The 21,831-nt window shown below is 41.6% G+C and overlaps 1 protein-coding gene across 1 annotated transcript; it reads left to right on the top strand.

Moving 5' to 3' along the window:
- The first annotated feature begins 2,726 nt into the window (after positions 1-2,726).
- Positions 2,727-20,376, top strand: LOC144791250 (eotaxin-like). Its single transcript, XM_078665902.1, has 5 exons — positions 2,727-2,855; positions 7,532-7,652; positions 14,450-14,527; positions 17,071-18,726; positions 19,070-20,376. The coding sequence occupies exons 1-4, from the start codon at positions 2,780-2,782 to the stop codon at positions 17,105-17,107; spliced, it is 312 nt and encodes a 103-aa protein (XP_078522028.1). The 5' UTR covers positions 2,727-2,779; the 3' UTR covers positions 17,108-18,726; positions 19,070-20,376.
- The last annotated feature ends 1,455 nt before the right edge of the window (positions 20,377-21,831 follow it).

Raw genomic sequence — 21,831 nt, 5'->3', positions numbered from 1 at the left:
TGTGCTATCGCAAAGAAGCTATATGGTCCTTCATTCACGCCACTAATTTCAGTGATGACCGCGAAGCTACTACCTGCAATAATCTATGCAAGCATAGTGTTAAATGGTAAAGATGGAAAAATCTTAGACTCTCTACAAATAGAGGCCTACAAAAAAGTCTTCAATCTACCACAGTCAGCAGCTCCGGCACAGGTCCGACTGGAATTCGGCCTTATCAAGCAGGAAATAGGGAGAAAATATGTTGTGATCAAAACTTGGTATAAAGGTTGGCAGAATCGATCTAATATATTAAATGACGCCCTGTGGCAAGCCCAGGATGATCCAAATTCAAGCTACGGCAAATTCTTGAAAATGCCGTGGAATTACAACGAGACGATGGAACAATGGGCGTAGAACCCTTCCTTCCAAATCTTCCGTAGCTTAACAAACAAGGCGGCAAAACTACAATAATTATTAGAAAGACAAAGGTACCTTAGCAAAAAGATCCCACTGCTGGATGGTTCTGCAATCCTATACATCATTCCAACCGGCGGAATACCTTGGAGCAACATAATCGCCCCACTTGAAACGCAAGCTAATGGCAACTAGATGTGGGGTACTACCAAGCCTGGCTGAACAACCATCATGGAAGTATACCAGTGTCAAATCTTGTAGCTTATGTGGTGTTGCATGGCAAGATTTTATCCATCTAATATGTGTCTGCCCCAGCCTAAAAACGAAACGTGTTGCTTTACTAAAAAAGGCTTTTAATGACAGAGGAATTCGAACTTGTAGATCTGCAATCATTAGAGGACTTGGCACAACAGACCCTCAGCTGACCTGTACAATTATGAAATTTTAATTATTTTATGAGAAATATTATGTGGCACTTCCAAAACAATAATGTTTAGGATTTTTATTGCAATTTTATTAAAAAAAATGTTTAAAATGTTTTACATGTCACTATGTGCAAAAACCATAACACGACAATAATATGATGTTACAGAATTATGAACAAACGTTAAATGGCCTCATGATAAGGATACCGCTTCCGGTCTTTAGGACTAAATAATTAACATGTTTTTTTTGTTTTTTTCTTGTTTTAAATACTTTTAACCATTTTACATGGATACCATATTTGTATTATGACATTGTTATGGTTTTAAATACCTTAAACAATAAAGATATATTTATTCATTCATTCACTCATTTCTGAAACTGGGAGTTATTTTTTATCATCAGACTCAGAGCAAAGAGAGGGGAAGACAGAAAATGAGGAAGAAGAAGGAAGAGAGTGGTCGGAAACAGTGACCAAGGAAGGAAGCAAGAGAGAAAAAGAGCATATCAAAGTGAGATAAAGAGACAGGAAGATGGTGGAAGAAAAAGATATGAGATGAAATCTGACCGATTCAGCGTTGGTATTTAGCAACTCCTACATTCCACATCGCTGGAGGCGGGTTCTTAAAAAAAAAGTTTGGGCTCCTACAATTATTTTCTTTTAATAAACGAAGCCATTGACAAGCTGGGAAATTAGTATATTAGGGTAAGAGCTCACTGTCAATAAAATGAGTGCTAATGAGTTAGGTAATGGTAGTGTTTGTCAGTTGGGGCTACACAAATTGGCGAAACTGTGCTAAAAATATACCCGACAAAGTTAATTGCAAAAAGTCATGTGGTTTAGCGCTTTTTTTTGTAGTTTTTTATAGCGCAAGCCCGACCCGAAGGTATCAGAGCGCTTTACATGAGCACCAGTCACATTACAGTCGGAAGCATTCATTTCTAGACATTGGGGGCCTCATTTATGAGGCTGTGCGTCACTTTTACGCCGCTGGTGCGTCACTTTTTGTGACGCATCAGCAGCATAAAAAATGTGCCTTGTTGCACCATATTTACAAAGTGACGCATCTAGGTAGATGTGTCACTTTGTAAACCCCTGCGCTACATTATACCTGCGCCAGGTATAATGTATGCATGGGGGCGTTCTGACGCAGGGAAAGGTCATAGAAGTGACGCAGAGAAATCTATAAGATTTCACTGCGCCACTTCTAGGACGCAAATGCGTCAATTTCTTACGCCTGCCTCACAGCAGGCGTAAGACTGACGCAGGCTCTTTCACGTGGGGCTTGCCCCATGTGAAAGGACACATTGCTGGAGTTGCGTCACTTTTGTGACACACTCCAGCAATGCGTCACTTTTGCGCCATACAGATACGTCAGAAATACTGACGTATCTGTAACTCCTTGTGCAATGATGCGTCATACTGTAAATATGACGCATCATTGGTGTCGCAAGGAGGGTGCAATGAACAGCGATGCGTCACTTTTCATGAATGAGGCCCCCGGGAGATTAAGTGATTTGCCCGGAATCACAGGACGTTTGAGCCTCCAGCCAGACCCGAACCGTTTCCCCAGCTTCAAAGGGGTCCCCTCTAGCCGTTGAGCCACATCCTCTCTTTGCCCTGCACACTCATATATTATCAACTCTGCTCATTGCACGTTACTGTAGTAACGGCAGTGCCACACAGTTCACACTCATAATGGGTGGAAGGGTGAGGAGGTGTGAGCGCGCAGGCCGCGATAAGGAAACTGAGCAGCCATTCAACTATTTTAAGTCCGGCTTTATGTTTCCATTCCGAGTAGTTTCCTTTGTCGGTGGTCTGTGTGCGACAGGAAGACGTTGTGTGTTTCCACCCCTATCGCCGAGAGAGGAGGCGGAGGTGTCTCGGCCAGCGCACAGGTGAGCTGTCTTATATAGCCTGCATGCTCCCCTCCCCGCTTTCTTGCTGGACAGAGCGTGGACAATGCTGCTGAACAGGACCACGCTGGGGGTGTGCGCAGTGCTGCTGTTTTGTCTGATGACTGCAACGGCCGACGATTGTAAGTAATTTGATGTGCACAGTGCAATGCTTAATTTGTGCTGGTGTTTGCGAGTGATGCAGAGACGTTTTAACGCATGGGCATAGTTTGCTCTGACTCAGGGCCTCAGCATTTCAGGCTCTGTTCTGCAGCGAGTCCTACCCTGATGGCCTTGCTTAATTCTTAAACAGAGTGTTCCAAATACAGTTTTCATTTAATTTATTTTTAATGTGTGTGATGTGTAGAGTCTATTACTGACATTTTGCAGAGAAATGTTGAGTTCATGTTTCATACAACAGCCATAAAAAAGTTCTCTTAGATAAAAAGTACCTCACATATGAAAAACGGGAGGGTGTAACAGATTATTTGCATTAATATTAGTGAGCTGCTGCTGTGGTACAATATTGAAAACAAAGCTCACTGTCTGTAAACACATTTAATATTTGGAGGAATGTGTGTGTGCAGTGTCAGTGACCTGGCTAAAGAGGGCGTGAAAGAGCTTAAATTGGACTATAAATTCAAAGCTGTTCTGAACAGGGACCCCCAAAATATCTTTGGCCCAGGGCCCCCAACATTTTTAAGATGTCCCTGTAGTGATGGCCAATTCTAATGAGAAAGGGGGGTATAGAAAAATGTTACTGGAATCGCGGGTGCATTGGATGTGTGTGTTTTCACTCCGGAGGGGAACGGCTTTGGCCAGGCTGAAACTTTAAGCAACAAACATTGGTAAAGCCAATAGGTTTGGCCTTTTAAATCTATAAGTGTTTCTGCATTAACTAGTGATTGTAGTGTGTCTGTTTGGGTGGGTGTGAAAATGAGTCAATGGGTGAGTGAGGGCATAGATGGATGGATGTGCTGACTCATTCGTGACTGTAATCCATCCATGCAGGCAAGAACACATGTATGAGAGAGTATGTACTTGTATAACTGGTACACAGGTGAATGAATACTGCAGTGAATGAGATAGTACAGGAAGGAAGGAGTGAGCTTACATGAGTGAATGAATGCAGCACAGAGTGTATGAGTGCAGGAAAGAATGAAGAGAATGTGCACAATAGGTAATGAAACAGCACCGGGTTCACAAATAAAATCTTGGGCATAAAGGAGTAAATGAGTTTTGCAGTAAGTGAGGGAATACTGGGAAGACAACGTTGAATTTCAGGATTAAATGAGTGTAGCACTGAACAAGTGAGCAGGAGAAATAATGCATCAGAGTACAGGAGTGAATGAGCGGAGAAGTGAATGAATTACTGAGTATAAGAATGAGTTCGAGTACAGGAGTAAATGAGTACAGACTGGAAGAAGTGAAAGGCCACTAAAGGTGTGAGTGTAAAGAAGAGAATGTCTGCAGTACTGATGTGTGAGTAGAGGATTATATGAATGAATAGTGAATGGATGTTACAGAGTTATCAGTAGTGAAGAAATGACTACAGCAGAGGGTGCATGCAGCAGTAAGTGAGAGACTGACACAGTGAGTGCTGGCAGCAGTAAGTGAGAGACTGACTGACACAGTGAGTGCATGCAACAGTTACAGAGAGACTGACTGACGCAGGCGGTGCTTGCAGCAGTGACCAGTAAATTGACTGACACAGTGAATGCTGGCAACAGTGAGTGAGAGACTGGCACAGTGAGTGCAGGCAGCAGTAAGTGAGAGACTGTCTGACACAGTGAGTGCTGGAAACAGCAAGTGAGAGACTGACTGACACAGTGAGTGCATGCAACAGTGAGTGAGAGACTGGCACAGTGAGTGCAGGCAGCAGTAAGTGAGAGACTGTCTGACACAGTGAGTGCTGGAAACAGCAAGTGAGAGACTGACTGACACAGTGAGTGCATGCAACAGTGAGTGAGAGACTGGCACAGTGAATGCTGGCAACAGTGAGTGAGAGACTGGCACAGTGAGTGCAGGCAGCAGCGAGTGAGAGACTGACTGACACAGTGAGTGCTGGAAACAGCAAGTGAGAGACTGACTGACACAGTGAGTGCATGCAACAGTCACTGAGAGACTGACTGACACAGGCGGTGCTTGCAGCAGTGACCAGTAAATTGACTGACACAGTGAGTGCTGGCAACAGTGAGTGAGAGACTGGCACAGTGAGTGCAGGCAGCAGTAAGTGAGAGACTGTCTGACACAGTGAGTGCTGGAAACAGCAAGTGAGAGACTGACTGACACAGTGAATGCATGCAACAGTCACTGAGAGACTGACTGACACAGGCGGTGCTTGCAGCAGTGAACGGTAAATTGACTGACCCAGTGAGTGCTGGCAACAGTGAGTGAGAGACTGGCACAGTGAGTGCGGGCAGCAGTAAGTGAGAGACTGTCTGACACAGTGAGTGCTGGCAACAGCGAGTGAGAGACTGACTGACACAGTGAGTGCATGCAACAGTCACTGAGAGACTGACTGGCACAGGCGGTGCTTGCAGCAGTGACCGGTAAATTGACTGACCCAGTGAGTGCTGGCAACAGTGAGTGAGAGACTGGGACAGTGAGTGCGGGCAGCAGTAAGTGAGAGACTGTCTGACGCAGTGAGTGCTGGCAACAGCGAGTGAGAGACTGACTGAAACAGTGAGTGCATGCAACAGTCACTGAGAGACTGACTGGCACAGGCGGTGCTTGCAGCAGTGACCGGTAAATTGACTGACCCAGTGAGTGCTAGCAACAGTGAGTGAGAGACTGGCACAGTGAGTGCGGGCAGCAGTAATGCAGCAGTGACCGGTAAATTGACTGACACAGTGAGTGCTAGCAACAGTGAGTGAGAGACTGGCACAGTGAGTGCGGGCAGCAGTAAGTGAGAGACTGTCTGACACAGTGAGTGCTGGCAACAGCGAGTGAGAGACTGACTGACACAGTGAGTGCATGCAACAGTCACTGAGAGACTGACTGACACAGGCGGTGCTTGCAGCAGTGACCGGTAAATTGACTGACCCAGTGAGTGCTGGCAACAGTGAGTGAGAGACTGGGACAGTGAGTGCGGGCAGCAGTAAGTGAGAGACTGTCTGACACAATGAGTGCTGGCAACAGCGAGTGAGAGACTGACTGACACAGTGAGTGCATGCAACAGTCACTGAGAGACTGACTGACACAGGCGGTGCTTGCAGCAGTGACTGGTAAATTGACTGACACAGTGAGTGCTGGCAGCAGTGACTGGGATACTGTACATAGTTTCAAATGAATATTGATGATCTTAAGAGAATTGTAATAGTTAAGTCTGTGTAGGAGACCCCTAGTTGAGGTTTTTGTTTTTCCCCCTCCCTTCAGACCTTAGCTCGAAATGTAAAACTATTACTAGGATGTCTTCGACAGAGGTGCGATGGAAGATTTAATATCATTATTTTATGAAGCATTTTAATAATATACTGGAAATTATATTGGTATTTATTTTATTGTAATATTTGTCCTTTCTTTGTACTTTTATGGTCTATTTTGATAGATCGAATAAAATCTATTATGATTATGATCATGACTGAGAGACTGACACAGTGAGTGCTGGCAACAGTGAGTGAGAGGCTGGCTGACAGTGAGTGCACGCAGCTGTGAGCGAAAGACTGACTGGCGCAGTGAGTGCTGGCAGCTGTGAGCGAGAGACTGACTGGTACATTGAGTGCTGGCAGCAGTGAGTGCGTGCGGTGGTGAATGTATGTGAAACGAGCATGTGACCTGCGTGCCATTTTTCTACCCGTAGAATCCAACAGCCCTGAAGAGTCACATCCTACACACGATGTGACGAAACACGTGTCGGCTAGTTGTATGTCATTTGTACTGATCAAGATTGAACTATAAACTAACATTTAACGTCGCTGGATTTCGACCTCAGTTACTTGTTTTTGTCTTACTCATCTGGTTCTAACAGAAGGACCGAGAATTTTTATATGTGTGCACAGGACTTCTACTCAAGGTTTTAGAATGAGATAGAGCGGTAGAGAAAGCTGCACTCTTTAAAAATAACTTTTCATTTTTTGAGTTAGAAATTGCTTGAATTTGTGGAGATCTGCAAATTGTGGTTCATGTGTTATGCACAGTAAATCCACACTCTGTCTGCAAAAATTTATTCAAATTCTTTTAACATAAAAAAAATCTAGACTTGTAGAATTACCTTATCTTAATTCCAGTGCCCTTTGTTATAGTTTACAGTCATACTTGGTGCAATCTGGAACGGATGAACATAAAAGCACGATCCTAGAAGGCAGGGCATCATAGAGAAAACTGACAGGCACTTAAGTTACTGAATGATTCACAGCAGCTCAGTTTAATAGTGTGTGAATCACCATTTTTAAAGCTCAGTTGTGGATTTGCCACATTTGCCACACAATCCATCATTTGTTGCATGATTTGCAGATTTTAACATATAAATTGCTTCTAACTCAAAAAAATCAAAACTTGCTAAAATGCCGAAAATGTGTTGCACCGCAGTGGAAGGTTTTCTCGATGGTTGAATGGGCACCACTCAGCAGCTCATTGCTCTATTTGAGTGTTAACCTGATACTAGCGAGGTGAAACCTTTGCTAAGGCAGTGTTAAACAGTGAAAGAAATGACAAAATAGTGAAGTAAAAGCGTCACAAATTGTGCAGCATTACCCTGCATAATTTGCCTTTTCTTGCCGCATAACTGAGTCAACTCTGCCACATAATTTGGTCTTCTCTGAGCTTGGTGTGCACATGGATAAGGTTACATGGTGATGTGTTCTCTTTCCATTCACAGATCGCAGACCTACTAAAGTGACCACTAGCTGCTGCAAGTCTGTTTCCAAATCCAGGATTCCTTATACCATCACAGACTACAAAAGGCAAAGCCACTTGGGGCCATGTATTGCGGCCTACATGTAAGTATTCGCAATATCATTTAGGAAAAACCTTAAACAGTAGTTTGTCTCATTGAGTCTACGATGCAGAAAGTTTTGACTTCATTCCTCAAAGGAGATGCCAGAACAACTTTTGCTTGTAGAGTGTTCCACATCGCTCAAATAAGGTCTCCAATCTGTGCTGTGCAAGTGAAACTGGACAGCAGCTACATACACTAACTTACCTTTATTGATGTGCAGTTCGAATTGAACTTGAAATTACAAAATGAAACCAAATCAAGCTACAATTTTTCACCAATTCTGTATGCTTACAAAAATGTCACATACTTTGAACAAAAAAAAAACATGAAATACAGTTTCGAATGTAAATTCAGATAATGTTATCTAGATCTAAAACTCCTGCTTTCAAACACCTCTTTCTCAAAACAACGCTCACACAATTTACCAGGCCTAAAGTCCTGGGTTTTACTTTTAAGATTCAACCCTCCATTAAAAGGGCTCCAGGTAGGATTTTTTCACAGTGTCTCCGCCTGTAGAACTCTAGTATCTGTAGAGTGCATCAGAATGTTACCTGCTGTGAACAGCCCACACCTTTGCTGCCACCAGACCCCCCCTGGCTCCCTGCTGCTAAAAGTTAACAAGGAAGTTCCTAAAGTCTCGCGCGCCTCCTAAAGCTTATCTGATTGGGTCTGGAAATGGGTAGAAGACAAATGAAACATTACAAATGCAATATGTCTCGCCTTGCTAAGCCCTCTACCTCACATATCAGCACTTGGAAAAACCCACCTATCCTAGATTCTGGGAAGGTTGGGTAAATACGTAGAATAGCATATAATTTACGCTTGGACACTAGGATTGGCTCCCATCTTCTAGGAGGGTGCTTGAACTTTAATGTATTCACAAATTATTACATTTGTTCCATGGTACCATCATACCATGGCTGCCAATAATTTGCCAGGAATTTACACCGTTAGGCAACAGCCAGTATCATGCTTCGGTGTCACCAACATGCCATGGGTGGCCACATGATGTCATGAATCACCGCCATCATGCAAGGGCTAGCATTATAGAAGGTGTGGGTGCCATACTTGCCCATTTTAAGAATTACCAGGATTGTGAAGGGCATTCCCATGATATGGCAAGTAAGGCCACCCTACCGTCAGAACCATAACATTGCCATAGATGTCCATTGGATTGTGGGAATTACCAGCATTGTGCCTATGTGGATATTGTGCCACAGTTGGAGGTCATTGTGCAGTGGGTGTCAGCAAAGTGTCAAGAATGACCACGATACTGCCAGGATTGCCGTTATGCCCTGGGCGGGCACTTTCGCGCCAACGATACACAGAATGTGTTAAGAAAGATCACTGGTCTGTCAGAATAGGCATTAGGTCAGAGATAAGCATCATAATACCAGAGAGACATACGAGGAATTACATTCATTAACTCAGGATTTTTTTTTACTCTAGGTGGTTAACATTGAATGAATGCTCATAACTAGCCAATGCTTACCACCATTGTGCCAAGGCCAGCATGTTAACAGGCTGAGCAATGGCATCAAAGTTACATGCGCCTCATACATGCACACATGCCCACAGACAGACATGCACATGTGCACACAAGTGCGCACACACACTCTATACCTGCACTATGCATGCACATACACACACACTTTCTTCTTTTTAATTCCATTAATTTTAATGTGATTTGTTTTAGATATATACAGTATTTTGCTTATCCTTTGCTGACTGTGTATCCAGTTTTAATGTATCAGACATGTATTCATATATAGCATTGCAGATCCGTGACCTTCTTCGTTGAATATATTTTGCTTAATCAAAATGTTTATAATGAATTTCTATATAGTCTATTAATATGTGAATTCAATGTCTTCTTTTATGGTTGTGAAAACCCAAATTAAGAATACTTGACTGAATGAGTGGCCCACACACGCACACACACACACAGACAGCATCAATATTCATTTAAAAAATAGTTTCCTCTCGCGTATGCGGTCCAAAATGTCTGCTTCTGTCACTCTTTTCCCACGATTGATTTCTTCTTCTCCTGATGGCACCACTGAGAAGAACAAGTGAGGGACGGGAGTGCCCTGGGAGGCATTTGGAAGGAAGTGAGTGGAAGTGCCAGAGTGCAGGGAGTATTTGGGGTTTCCTGAGGGTTTGGGGGAAGGGTACAGGAGTGAGTTCTTGCATGGAGGAGGGAGAGAAGCAAGTAGAAGAAGCTCGCCAAAAGAGAGGCAGCATGAGTCTGGGTAATAGAAAGGAAGAGGTACAAGCAAGCAGGTACCTCCTGTTTCAAAGAGACTGGCCCCACTCACCTTCCCGCTCTGCTGCTTCTACTCTAAGATGGAGGGCCACCACCCAAAGCAATGCTGTCCAGCCCAGTCTGTAAAAGGAAAACAAAACAAAACCTGGCCTTGCAAACTGACCACCAGTTGCCAACTGCTACTACTGGGTATTCTGCAATGCAGGACCCAGAGCCCACTCTGACATGCAATGCCCAGTCTGAAGGAAAGAAAGCAGTAACCCCATCCCACCTTAAAGTGGCAAGAAATAGAGCACATTGCCAGGAACAGTCATTCACCGGCATCACTTCAGACGCCCAAATGCTGTTCAACAACCAGATCCGCCCTGTCCCGCAACTGTCCGGCTCCCCTTACAAGGCTCCCTAACTACAAACCACCCATTTTCATAGAGTCAAGGAGTGACATATGAAGAAATGCAGAACAGTGCCTAGGGCTGTCTTTCAACTAAGCCCAGAAAAAGAGGCTTGAATGATAGAATGAAATTCTGTTGAACTCACCCTATAACTCACAAATCCCTCTTGAGTACAAGAGGCCAGTCCCACAGACTGACAGCGGTCGCCATATTACATGTGGACCAGCTTCAAAGAAGAGGGAGAAAGGTTTGAAGCCACCGCTTCCACTCTGATGCTCACACTCACAAACTGAAGACCATTAGCCAAATCTCCACTGTCCAGTTCCGGCCTTTACAGTGGAAACAGAATACCACCTGATCTCTATTCCAGTGTTCTGGTGCATCTCTGCACCTGCTCCAGCTGAGAAGCCTAGCATCAAAGAGAAGAGGACATGAGCAGACAAGAAAAAAGGAAGAGAAGAAAGGTCATCTCCCTTCTCCCCATTCATCACCTTCAGATAGCTCTCAAAAGACAAGAGAAAGGCACTGTCTGGGAAGGGGAAAGGGGTGGAGCTTCTCATACACAGACAAAATGAGATTTTCCTCTAAAAAAGGTATACCAAATTATGGCAAAAGGTGAACCTGAATCTGCTGAAACTTGAACCGCCTTCTATCAACACAAATGTTACTTTCTTGGGGAATGGACAGTTCCTCAGCAACACAATTTGATTTCTCTCCATTCAACTTCTTAACTACTTTATATTCAGAAAAACTCACAACTAAATTTACTTTGTCATCATATCATTCTCAATATCTTGATTCACTTTGATTATCTTCTGACCGCTCTCACACACGTTCAAGAAATGAACAAGTTTGTTCAATTTAAAGCACTATTTCCCTACAGCTGCATCGTTCTTATTATCACAGATGGAATTCCTTCAAACCGCAAGAGAAACATTCCACCTTTCCGGAAGTCGTCAATACAATTTATTCTTTCTCTTTACCATTTGCATCACCTTCTTTTTGAACTTGCTTGTTTCTAACCAAGCAAACAGACAATTGTCTGCCCTTAGACCACTTCTTGACAGATCATACTGATCATTCCACACTTTTCACAATATCTATAGTCTCCTTGACAGAAGGATGTCTGTGGCTTGAAACTCAATCTCCAATTTCCTTCAAGTAGCAACGATGAGCTATTTGATTTCTAACATATTGATTAATAGTACCATCATATTCCCAATTTGAAGAGACACAACATAGTACTCTATTTGCTCTCGATATCTTATATAAAATGTGCTTCTTTCCATGACAATAAGAGATTCTTCAGTAAAGTGTCATTTGAGATGTTCCAAAGCTTCTACAAATTCATTTGAATTCCCACTGTAGAACCTGGTGAAGGTCTGCATTTGGGATGATGGTCAAAAAGTCTGTCCATACCCAATAAACTGAATTAAAGTCCATACCCAATAAACGTAATAAAAGCCCTACACAATAAACTGAATTAAAGCCCATACCCAATAAACTGAATAAAAGACCTTTCTTTCGCTCAACATCAAAACGTGCGATGAATGGCAAGTATGTAGGTCTCCTATTTCATACCAGCTCCCAACGATTCTTTCGCAACGGGGTGGTTGATAACAGCTGTGCATTTTCCTTGGAATACTAACTTGAAGCAAAGAAAAAAACCATACATTGTAAAACCAAGTTTACTAGCTGAAACAGCCGAATGACTTGAAACACAGGCAACTAGAATGCTGTAGACACCCTAGGGCAAATTTCAGACAACAAAATACAGATACTACATTTCCCTTCATGGAGACATTTGGGCTGCTTGAGATAAAACTTGGATGTAGGCCAGCAACAGCTGTCGGAAGCACAGATACAGGTTCAGTGCTTGATGGCTTCCAACACGTCACTGGCACCACTTCGCTGTTAATGAAGCACAGCAATAAATTGTAGTACCAAAATGTACAACTGCCAATGATCTGCAAAATAAATATTCTATGATAGGGTATACTAAGACTAGCAGAGGGGAGACAAACAGGACAGATGCTACAGGTAGACTGGAAGATGCAGCACACACAGGGAGGTGTAGGCACATCGGCCCAGTACACAGGCACAAAGACGGATTCATAATATCAACAGAAGGGGCAGTCGATGTCCCACAAAGCCAGGTGCTGGGAGTTCTGGCCATTTAAAAACATATGAGGCCTATAGACCTTCAGTACTGCATCCTTGTTATTGAATTCAGAAGATCTACTACTGATGACCTGAAGTACTGCACCCTTTCTGCTGACTTCAGAGGAACCTTAAGTAAGAAATAATCCGTTTTGGAGAAGGAGGGTGTGGTACCATCAGAAAAAACACTGTAAGCCTCATTTAGTGTTTAGCCGAAGCTTAAAATAGTCCAAATTCTTCAGCAAACTCTAAATACAAAGGAAGACACCACCCACATTGACTGCACAGTACTGTGCAAATGCTGGAGGAAATCCAGCTGGTGGATTCTACTCCTTATTTAGATTTTCCTCCAGAAATCTGAGGATTTTCAGTTCTTTACAAACTCTAAATGAGACCCTTTGTCATTTGCATATGAAAATGGCTTTATATTATTAGCAAACGTATTGTTTTTGTTTATATGTTTGCAAATTGAAAGTGACAGTATTATTGAGTGCTGGTGCAAATATGGGCATGCACTGAGGATTAATGAGTGGAGGTTAAAATCTCAGTGTGTAAGTAATGATTACTGAGTGATGGTGAGAATATGAGCATGCACTAGTTTAATAAGTAATGGTATAAATATACCCACTCTGTCTTTAATGATGCAAATATGCACCATTACTGTGTTGAAAATCTGAACATGCACTAAGTATAAATGAATAGCAGTGCAAATTTCTACATGTTCTAAGGCTTACTGATTGAAAAGGCGAAACAAAACATACAGTTAAGATTAATGTCTGATTTTGTTGGTCTAAAGATTACTGAATGATGATTACAATCTGAATATGCACAATGGTGGTAATTCTTGCATATGGTGAGCATTCATGGCACAGTGATTCCCACTCATGTTTATGCATTCACTAGTGCCATGGCAGTAAATCTTGTGTTATTGTAGGCAATCATGGTAGAATTGTGCCCACTGTTGTGGTTATGCTTGCACGGGTATAATGCTTTTAATTGAGTGTTTTTGGTATGCTACTGTCAAGCCCTGCTGCAGAGCTTGCAGTAGCATATTATTGTACTTCTTAGTGTTTTTATAAAACTGTTACTAAAGTTGCACTACTGTTATATGAACTTCCGCCATTAGAATTGGTGTAGCTCTCTTTACCCATCCATGCACTCACTCAAGAATCCATTCATGCACTCAACAGTTCATCAGTAGTCACTCATCCATTTAACTGTTAATTGCTTATCACATTACCCACTTACTTATCCACACACCAACACACACAAATTCACCAACGACTGAAGAACCACTCACGTTTAAAATAGCTCAACTTAATGGCACTGCCAGTGCTTGTACATCTGTGTTTGTTTCAGTATTTATGTATGTAGGAGGTATTTGTGTAGCACAGATGTGTTTGCTATCTGATCATTTCTCTACAGACAGTTCTACTTGTTTGCTGACCATTGCTCTTCAGTGTACCTGTGCTGGCTGTCAATCTGCAACAGACTAGGCAATAGTTGCTCTCCTTGTCTTATTTGCAGTGGACCAATGCATGTCAACTTCGTATCGCTTCAAGGATGCTATGTTCCTATAAACCCCAACGAAATATGCTTTTTTTATTTTTTAAATGTGTATACCGTAAATGGAAACATAATGCTGCAGAGAGTCAAAAAGCAAAGATACAGGCACCAGGATGTAAGGGGTAGCTGAGTTTTGAGAGCGGAAGTGTTCTGTTACTTTGTCTTGGTGTAGTGTCCTTGGGATAGTTATGGCCTGTTGGCTTGTGTTTTTTTCTTTTTTCTCTTCTTCGCCTTCAGTCTTATGTTGTCTTGTCTGTGGCAAGCCACTGGCTTGTTTTTATTATTATTATCAAGGACACAGGGCAACCTACCAAGCAAAGATGAGAGACATTTGTGTTTGCAAACATTTTATCTAAAAAATGCCCCATAAAACGTTTCTGAAATCTTGAATCTGTAAAATGTGTTTCCTTGTAGATTCGTCACAGAAAGAAATGGAGCTTTCTGCACACATCCAAAAGCTCCTTGGGCAGAAAGGGCCATTCAAAATCTCAAGTAAGTGACATAAAAAGAGCAGGGCGAGGAAGCAAAATATGGGAAAGAACTGTGGGACAGAAGAAGAATAAACTGGAGGGTAGAAGGTGCGAAGCCAAATAGGGAGAGGTAGTGATAAATGAGTTGGGGTAATGTCTATATGAATCACTAAACATGATAAGGCGAATCAAGAGAATTATTGGAGACAGGGGTGTGATTTGCTGTGAGATCTGAGAGAGGAGTGGACTTTGCACTAACTGAAAATTGTTCTTTCCATTCACGAGTTGCTTTAAGAATGAAAAGACAAAAAAAAGACAAAGAAATATGAAAAGAAATGAAAGAGAAGAAACAGAGCAAAAATAAAATAGAAGCACAATTAGAAAAGAAGGAAACAATTTCCAATCAGAATGTTTTTCAATTTTTGGAGTGCAAAATAAAAACTCACTTGCGTAGCACCCTAATTTCTCTTTCAATTCCGCTGCGGTGCGGGCGTTCTAAAGGGTGGGCGGGGCTGCGTCGGCCAATGGTCGTTCGCAGCACCAGGGAGGGAGTGCCGACGGGAGCATGGAAGGGGTTAATTTCTAAATGTTTACTAACAAGGGAAGTTGGTAAACTTTCAGGGGCTTATTTACAAGTCACTTTGTCCCATGTTAAAAGTGACGCACCGGCGGCACAAGGGGCTTGTAAATAAGCCCCTCAATTCTTAGCGACCAGAAGACCAGTTGCAATCCATTGGTACATCTTCTTGTGTGTTTCAAGTAGCAGCGAATGACCTTTTGTCTCGCTCTTTCCATGCTCTGGATCACGGGCATTTGCAATTCACAGTATCACTTAGATACATTGCGTTTTACTTTAACACCCTTTCAAGGACTGTCACTTTATAACAACATAGGCTTTGCAGGGTGACATTGATTTGATACATTGAACTTGTCATCTCCACCATTTTCCCCAAAAAAGATCTGACAGTGATCAATATCAAATCGATGTCATATGTAGTATTCAAATATTTGGGTCTCTGTGCAAAATTTGGCAAGACATTCCCTTGTACTTCTTCAGGCCCTGTCTGCCTGATATTAAATAGCAGAATCCCAATTTGTAATTTATTTTTGCTTTTTATTTCATCATGGAGGATTTCATTTGGCAACATTGCTTTTCTTCATTCTCTTCCTCCTATGTTTTTGGCAAAATGCCTGTTTAAAATATTTCTAGCTCTGAGATCTGGGCTTCTTAGCTCCATTTCGGTGCAATTCAGCTGTTCACAAGATACATTTTCACCTCTAGTTGTAGCAGTAATTTTTATATCATGCAGAACCTTGAAGACTTTTTGATATGCAAGCACTTAAAAAAATAAATTCAATTGTTGACTGGCTGAGTCAAGTCAAGTCAAAATAATCTTTATTCGACCAAGTTCTGGCCATAAAAGTACATTTTACATAAAAGCACGTACATTTTAGATTAAATACAAAAGATTAAAATAATTTCATGATAAAAGACATGTTCTAACAACCCAGTCATAATTATTAGCCCCCCATATTGTTTCTTTTACAAATTGCCCCTGATAAGAAATGTACAACCCCATAACAAACAAGTGGGGAGGAAAGCATTTGTAAGTAAATCAATGCTGGCCTAACTTGAGCAAATTGGCAATGTCTTAAAAGTTGTAGGATATATTGAACTCGCAGCTCAGTATAAAAACCACAAAAAAACAAAGTGCAATGGGTCTTGTTCAGAAAAGTTGTCACATGCAAATGTTTCTAAGGAACCTAACTTATACTGGTTGAGGGTCATATGACTCTTGCTCTTTGTCACAATGACACCCGGACATACTGTTTTTGCGGTAGAGTTTTAATATTCAATCTAACTGCAACTTATGTATTTTCTTGAGGTACTGGGTAAACCTCAATTGTGTAGTGATCCTGGGGTGACTAAAAAGGCAGATGTAGCCTGGGTCAAGTCGGCTTTTGTGGCACATAGGAAGGGCGAAAGGGATAAAGGTGTTTTGATTAAAAGTACATGTATCCATCATGGGATGATGTCCTCCCCGAGTAAACTAGAACTGTATCTTACGGTAGACTTGCAAGTTTTGCATAGAAGATTTTAAACATATTTTCTGTTTAACATGTTTCCTTACTCCTAGAGGGGTGGCATAGTCCCTCTGATTCCCCAAAATGTTCATGTGATATGGGTGCTGCATTAGACACTTTACATATTACTCTTATCTGTCCAAGGAGGGCAAGTTTACAACACAAGTATATTCGTCCCCTTCTTTTACCCTTGAATTTTAAACAAGATAAGCCAGCATTATTACATTTGCAGTTTTTAGAGAATCTTAATGTATGTTATTATATTACATGTTTCTTAGTTGGTGTGTATCATGCTAATTTATGATTCTTAGAGTGATATGAAATGTCTTTTTTAGTGAAATATGTACTTTTATGATTTGCTTTGTGAAATCAAATACAGTTTTAATTGACTTATGTATTTCCTAAATTGATTTAATGACTCGCACTATTCCTTTGTACTGAGCTACACCATTTCTAATATTTGCTCTATTTTCCCCATAGGAACAGCAAACAGAAAAGTAATGGGCCAAGAAGATGATCTGCTTGTGTAAAGAATATTTCTCCAAAGAACTGATTTTTCTGTTCTCAACCAGTCACACCCTGATATTTGTGCTGTCAGTGATGGTGTCAGGATGTCCAGCTACTGACCTTTCCTATCATTTTAAAGCAACTTGAACTTGTCCTAACTTTATGGGCAATTTCAAAATGTTCCTTGATTTTGAAGTATTTGAGTATTTTGCCAAATTTAGCACATTAGTTTGCACTTAAATGAAAGCCTACAAGGAAATTCATATCAGCACATCAATGAAAAGTTCAAAATGCCCCTAGACAAACATGATTCCGTTTTTTTGTCTGAACCTCACCAAAGATTTTAAAGCATCTGATCTTGAGTCAAGCAGATACCTTGCTAACTCAGGTGTGTGACTTTCCAAGCCACTCCCACAGCCACTCATTGGCTGGTGGGAATTTGAGGCCCTATTTTGCGGACAGCCCTTTCTACTAATGAAGGAACATTTATTAATGTGATACATACACCGTTGGCATCCAATAAAAGACATCAGGATATGTTCAATGTTGGATTTGTACTGAAGGCATATCCAGGCAGTACAAATTCCTATGCGTAAACAACTGAAGAAGTGTCAAATGCATTGGAAGTATGCTGTGCAGTGCCGCACACATGCAATCCATTAGCTCTGGGCTGAATCAATGCATTTCTACTCATTAATACCCGCTTTCTCTAAGTGTTAATTTTTGACAAAAAATCCAGTCAGACAATTTTAGTTGATTTGAATTCATATCAAAACATATGACAGTTTGTACAGCTCACCCCACAGTAACTCAACTCACTTAAAGCAAAACCTCACACAAACCAGCACAAACTGATTTGGCACCCTGAAAAGGTCACCTGTGAAGCCCAAAAGTTTCCAGCGCAATACCTGATCAGAGCTGCCACTTTCTGCAGCAATAAAAGTAGTGCAAAACTTTAGTAAATTGGTGCTGTGGGTTTTCCTGGATACTCCACTCACAAAAAACCTTAAAAGCAGGGCGCAAGTCGGGGGTACATGCAGGTACACAGCGTCCACCCACTATTTTCTCAGAGTGGACGCTGTCCCCCCTGCCAAGAACTTGGGCTCCACAGAAATATGCCGAACTTGTCTTGGTGTAATTTTCAGACACCGGGACACGTTCAACAGCGCCTGTACATTGTCTGCGTTCCATTCCCAGCAACAACATGCAGGCAGCGAGGAAGCTTTTTTTTCATTTCCAGCTGGGCAAAGTTAAGGGGCCATCAAACCTCTTTTTGTTTGAATATCCTGAATGCAGGCAGCCTGGAACCTCACACTTAAATTTTAAATGCCATGGAGGGGAAACAAAGGCACACAGCTTGTTCTCTCTTCACCGGTGCTTAAGAGAGGCGTGCTTTTGCCATTGTTCAGTCCTTATATATAAGAGATGCATGCACTGTAATAATGTCTGGTGTGTCAGTCTGTCCCAGTATTTACACAAATAACAATTTAAATACCATGATTTTATTTCTTTTATAGCTCTGTGCAACCCAATGCAGTGGGGCAGAGCTCTTTATGTAACATACACATTATACATTAACAATAAATTGTATACATGTGTAAATCAATGTACAAGATGAGTTACTCAATGGTTAGACCGGCAGACCCTGATGCGGAGGTCTGGCCTGGGACCAGGGTTCAATTCCCACCTCGGCGGGTCTTGAGCTCAATTTCCCCAGACCTGATAATTCTCGCCTCGGTGCCTATTCTAATCATGGGTCCCACTCTGCAACTCTGGGCAATAGGTTGCTTAATCTCCACACCGGCCCCAACAGCGCTGGGATGCCTGGCTTCACCTTGGGGGTGCCCAGGAGTGGATATTTCACAGGGAAAAGCCAGGAAGGGTTCCACAGCGGTATGAGTACAGTGCCAGGACGCCCCGTTGCTGGGGCAGCAGTGCGCTTTACAAGTACAAATTCATTTAATTTCATGAGACAGGGTTACAAGGTGTCAAAGTTGCATGTCCTCCATAGCTCACTGTGCTATATTAAAAGGATTACAGTTTATATGAACTGCAGGTAATACAAATATCTCTGTGTTAAAATCAGTAATCCACTTTACTATCTACATAAAATAAAAATCTGTCATATGCATGTTGCATGATGTGTTTTGCAGGAGACACATTAACCTGCTATGCTATTTTGATTCAAACCTGGGACTTCACAAAACACAGATCTCTAGAACAAACACATCAACCTCCAGAGTTATATCACCATTATTTTTATTCCCGGAGATTTACTGGGCACTTCTGCAGCACATGCCTTAGCCCATTAAATATTTAAAAATGCAGACTTTGAAACCAATTAAGCAGACAGAACTACTGCCATGCTTCTCCGTGTTGCCAATTTCTTTCTGACAGGCAGGGTTTTAAAAAATAAATATATTAGTTGAGACCCAGATTTTGCATCGGGATTGCACCCGCTTTTTTGGCACAATCCAACGCCAAATTTCATTTGTTAAATCTCATAATGTGTTTAAATGTACTCATGATATACCCGATAAACATGTATGAGGTGTTAATATCTGATGTCACTTATTGTGATGTCACATCCAGTGACGTCACTTCCTTTTATGGCACGTGCAATGTCACAAGTCGTGACATCATGCGCTGGATTGAATGTGTCATGATTTCACTTGCATACTGCCTAACCTGGTTAGTGCCCCCATTTCTTTTTTTAGGACTTGTGCCCTGAAGCATCATGCAAGGCGGGTCATCGAATTTCTGCAAATTAATATGTCCTTTGAAACGTAATTGCCTATTGCAACTGTGTAAAAAAAGAAAATCACCACACACTTTACCAATAGAATTGTGTTAAAATCAGAGTGAAATTGTCACTGGTGGAAGCATATTCCAGTCTTTCAATGGCAACAAATAATACAATCATTGTGCTGCTGTGTAACCCGTGTCATCATACTTTGCAAGGTTTTTTTAAATTATTAAATGATTTTAGAATTGAGCATCCTTGACTGACCAGTGTTACTTTAACAGTGTGTCTCGCCAATAATTGTGAATCAAATAGAAACTGCATACTATACTACATTAATTTTCCAAATTCTTCATATATTTCAGCATTTAATGAAACAATTGTTGTGTATTTATCTTGTTTATAATTAACCACAAACTAGTGCTAGGGAAAACGTACTGCTGCGAGTTTGTTATTGATATTTCAGTATGTATTGTTTATATATCAGTTTTCATGCTATCATTCTTTTTAAAAGTAAATAAAAATATTTTATTAAATTGCTTTATTTTTACGCGTTTTACAAAATGATTGCCCGTCACACAGTATAGACACTGAAACGCTACTTGGAAAATGAAATAAAGTTAAAAAATCAACTATTTCAGCATTTAATTACAAATACAACTGCACAAGCATTTAGTTCTAAAGAGAAATCGCAGCACAATTTGGGTATAGGCATAGAATAAGGCAAGCAAACTGTCCAGTGCAAAGTCTGACTCTAGATAGAGCCCAGGACGGAGTATTATGGTAGGATAATGCAGCGGGAATGTTCCCTGCATGGTGGTGAGGTGTGTGCCTCGACCCTGAATGGCTGCCTTCTTGTGAGTCTGATATCTCTCCTTATTTCTCTCTGGTATCACACAAAACTAGGGAGTGCACGGGAGTCTAGGTCTGTCATGTTGATACCCCTGATTACTGCTTCAAGAAGGCCTATGACTGCCAGGTGCAAAGATCTCATGCTTCATTGTGCCCTTGTTTTGGTGACTCCTGATTTCCTGCTTCAAATCAACATCATTGCTACCTGCTGCAAGAGACATCACATAGCACAAAGAACAGCAGCAAAATTACTTTTGATAAAGACCCACCCCAAACTGTTTCTGAAACCTTAGACAGTGAATTCTCATAGCTTGTACGAAAATGTGTTTAAATGTGAAATCCATACCACCCCACTTTGTTCCAGTTCCTGGTTCTTCAGGGCCAAGGAAGAGGTGCTCCGCAGAATATTGGAAGGACTGCTGTCTGATCAGATATGATGACAGCGAGTTTCCTAGAGGTGAGGGGATGCCACTTGCAGTCTGAACTTTGTGCTGGAGGAGCTGAGGGTCTGTGTAGAGCCTAGAAGCTTACCTGACTGTTGGGAGAATGAATGAGTGTGCCTGGCCCTGCAGAAGGAGATATTGTAGAGGAGGAGAAGCTCAGCATGTTCCCAGCATGAAAAATAACCGGAGAGATTTAGGGACTGGAAGCGAGAATAGCCAGGAGTGATCTGTGTGGAAGGCGTCTCCTCCACCCCCTCCTCCATTCAACACCCACCATGGTCTCCCTAAATGGTTCAGGTCATGTATAACACCAAACCTTCTGCAATAGTCAAGTATAGAGTAATATTTGACATCTATCCATGGCTGAGTCTGGTGCTGCCAGTGAGAGGGCCAGGCCCATAGGTTCTAGACCTGTTCTAGAATTACAATTCATTGGTTCTTTTTCACAGCATGAAAGTGTAAAGGGGAGAAGAGTTGTTAACTAAACAATCAACTAGTTAACAATTCCCATTGATACATAATAATTCAGGGACAACTACTTAAGGTTAGTTAATTTATGATAAGACCAAAAAAAGCTGAACATAAAGACACCTCAACACAAGAGTATAAAAGTGCAAAGGAACCAGAATGAAGCCAAATCTGCACAGCCAGTTTAAATGATGCAACATCAGTAATACAATTAATTCAAGAAGTAGA

Source organism: Lissotriton helveticus, chromosome 11 (genome assembly GCF_964261635.1).
Source record: "Lissotriton helveticus chromosome 11, aLisHel1.1, whole genome shotgun sequence".
Classification (NCBI taxonomy): domain Eukaryota; kingdom Metazoa; phylum Chordata; class Amphibia; order Caudata; family Salamandridae; genus Lissotriton; species Lissotriton helveticus.
This window is presented reverse-complemented; position numbering and strand designations above follow the sequence as displayed.

Bases quoted from the DNA above. Each gene is read 5' to 3' on its own strand.
- LOC144791250 (XM_078665902.1), top strand. From the start codon at position 2,780: ATGCTGCTGAACAGGACCACGCTGGGGGTGTGCGCAGTGCTGCTGTTT. The intron at 2,856-7,531 runs GTAAGTAATTTG...TTCCATTCACAG, and splicing joins GACTGCAACGGCCGACGATT to ATCGCAGACCTACTAAAGTG. The intron at 7,653-14,449 runs GTAAGTATTCGC...GTTTCCTTGTAG, and splicing joins CCATGTATTGCGGCCTACAT to ATTCGTCACAGAAAGAAATG.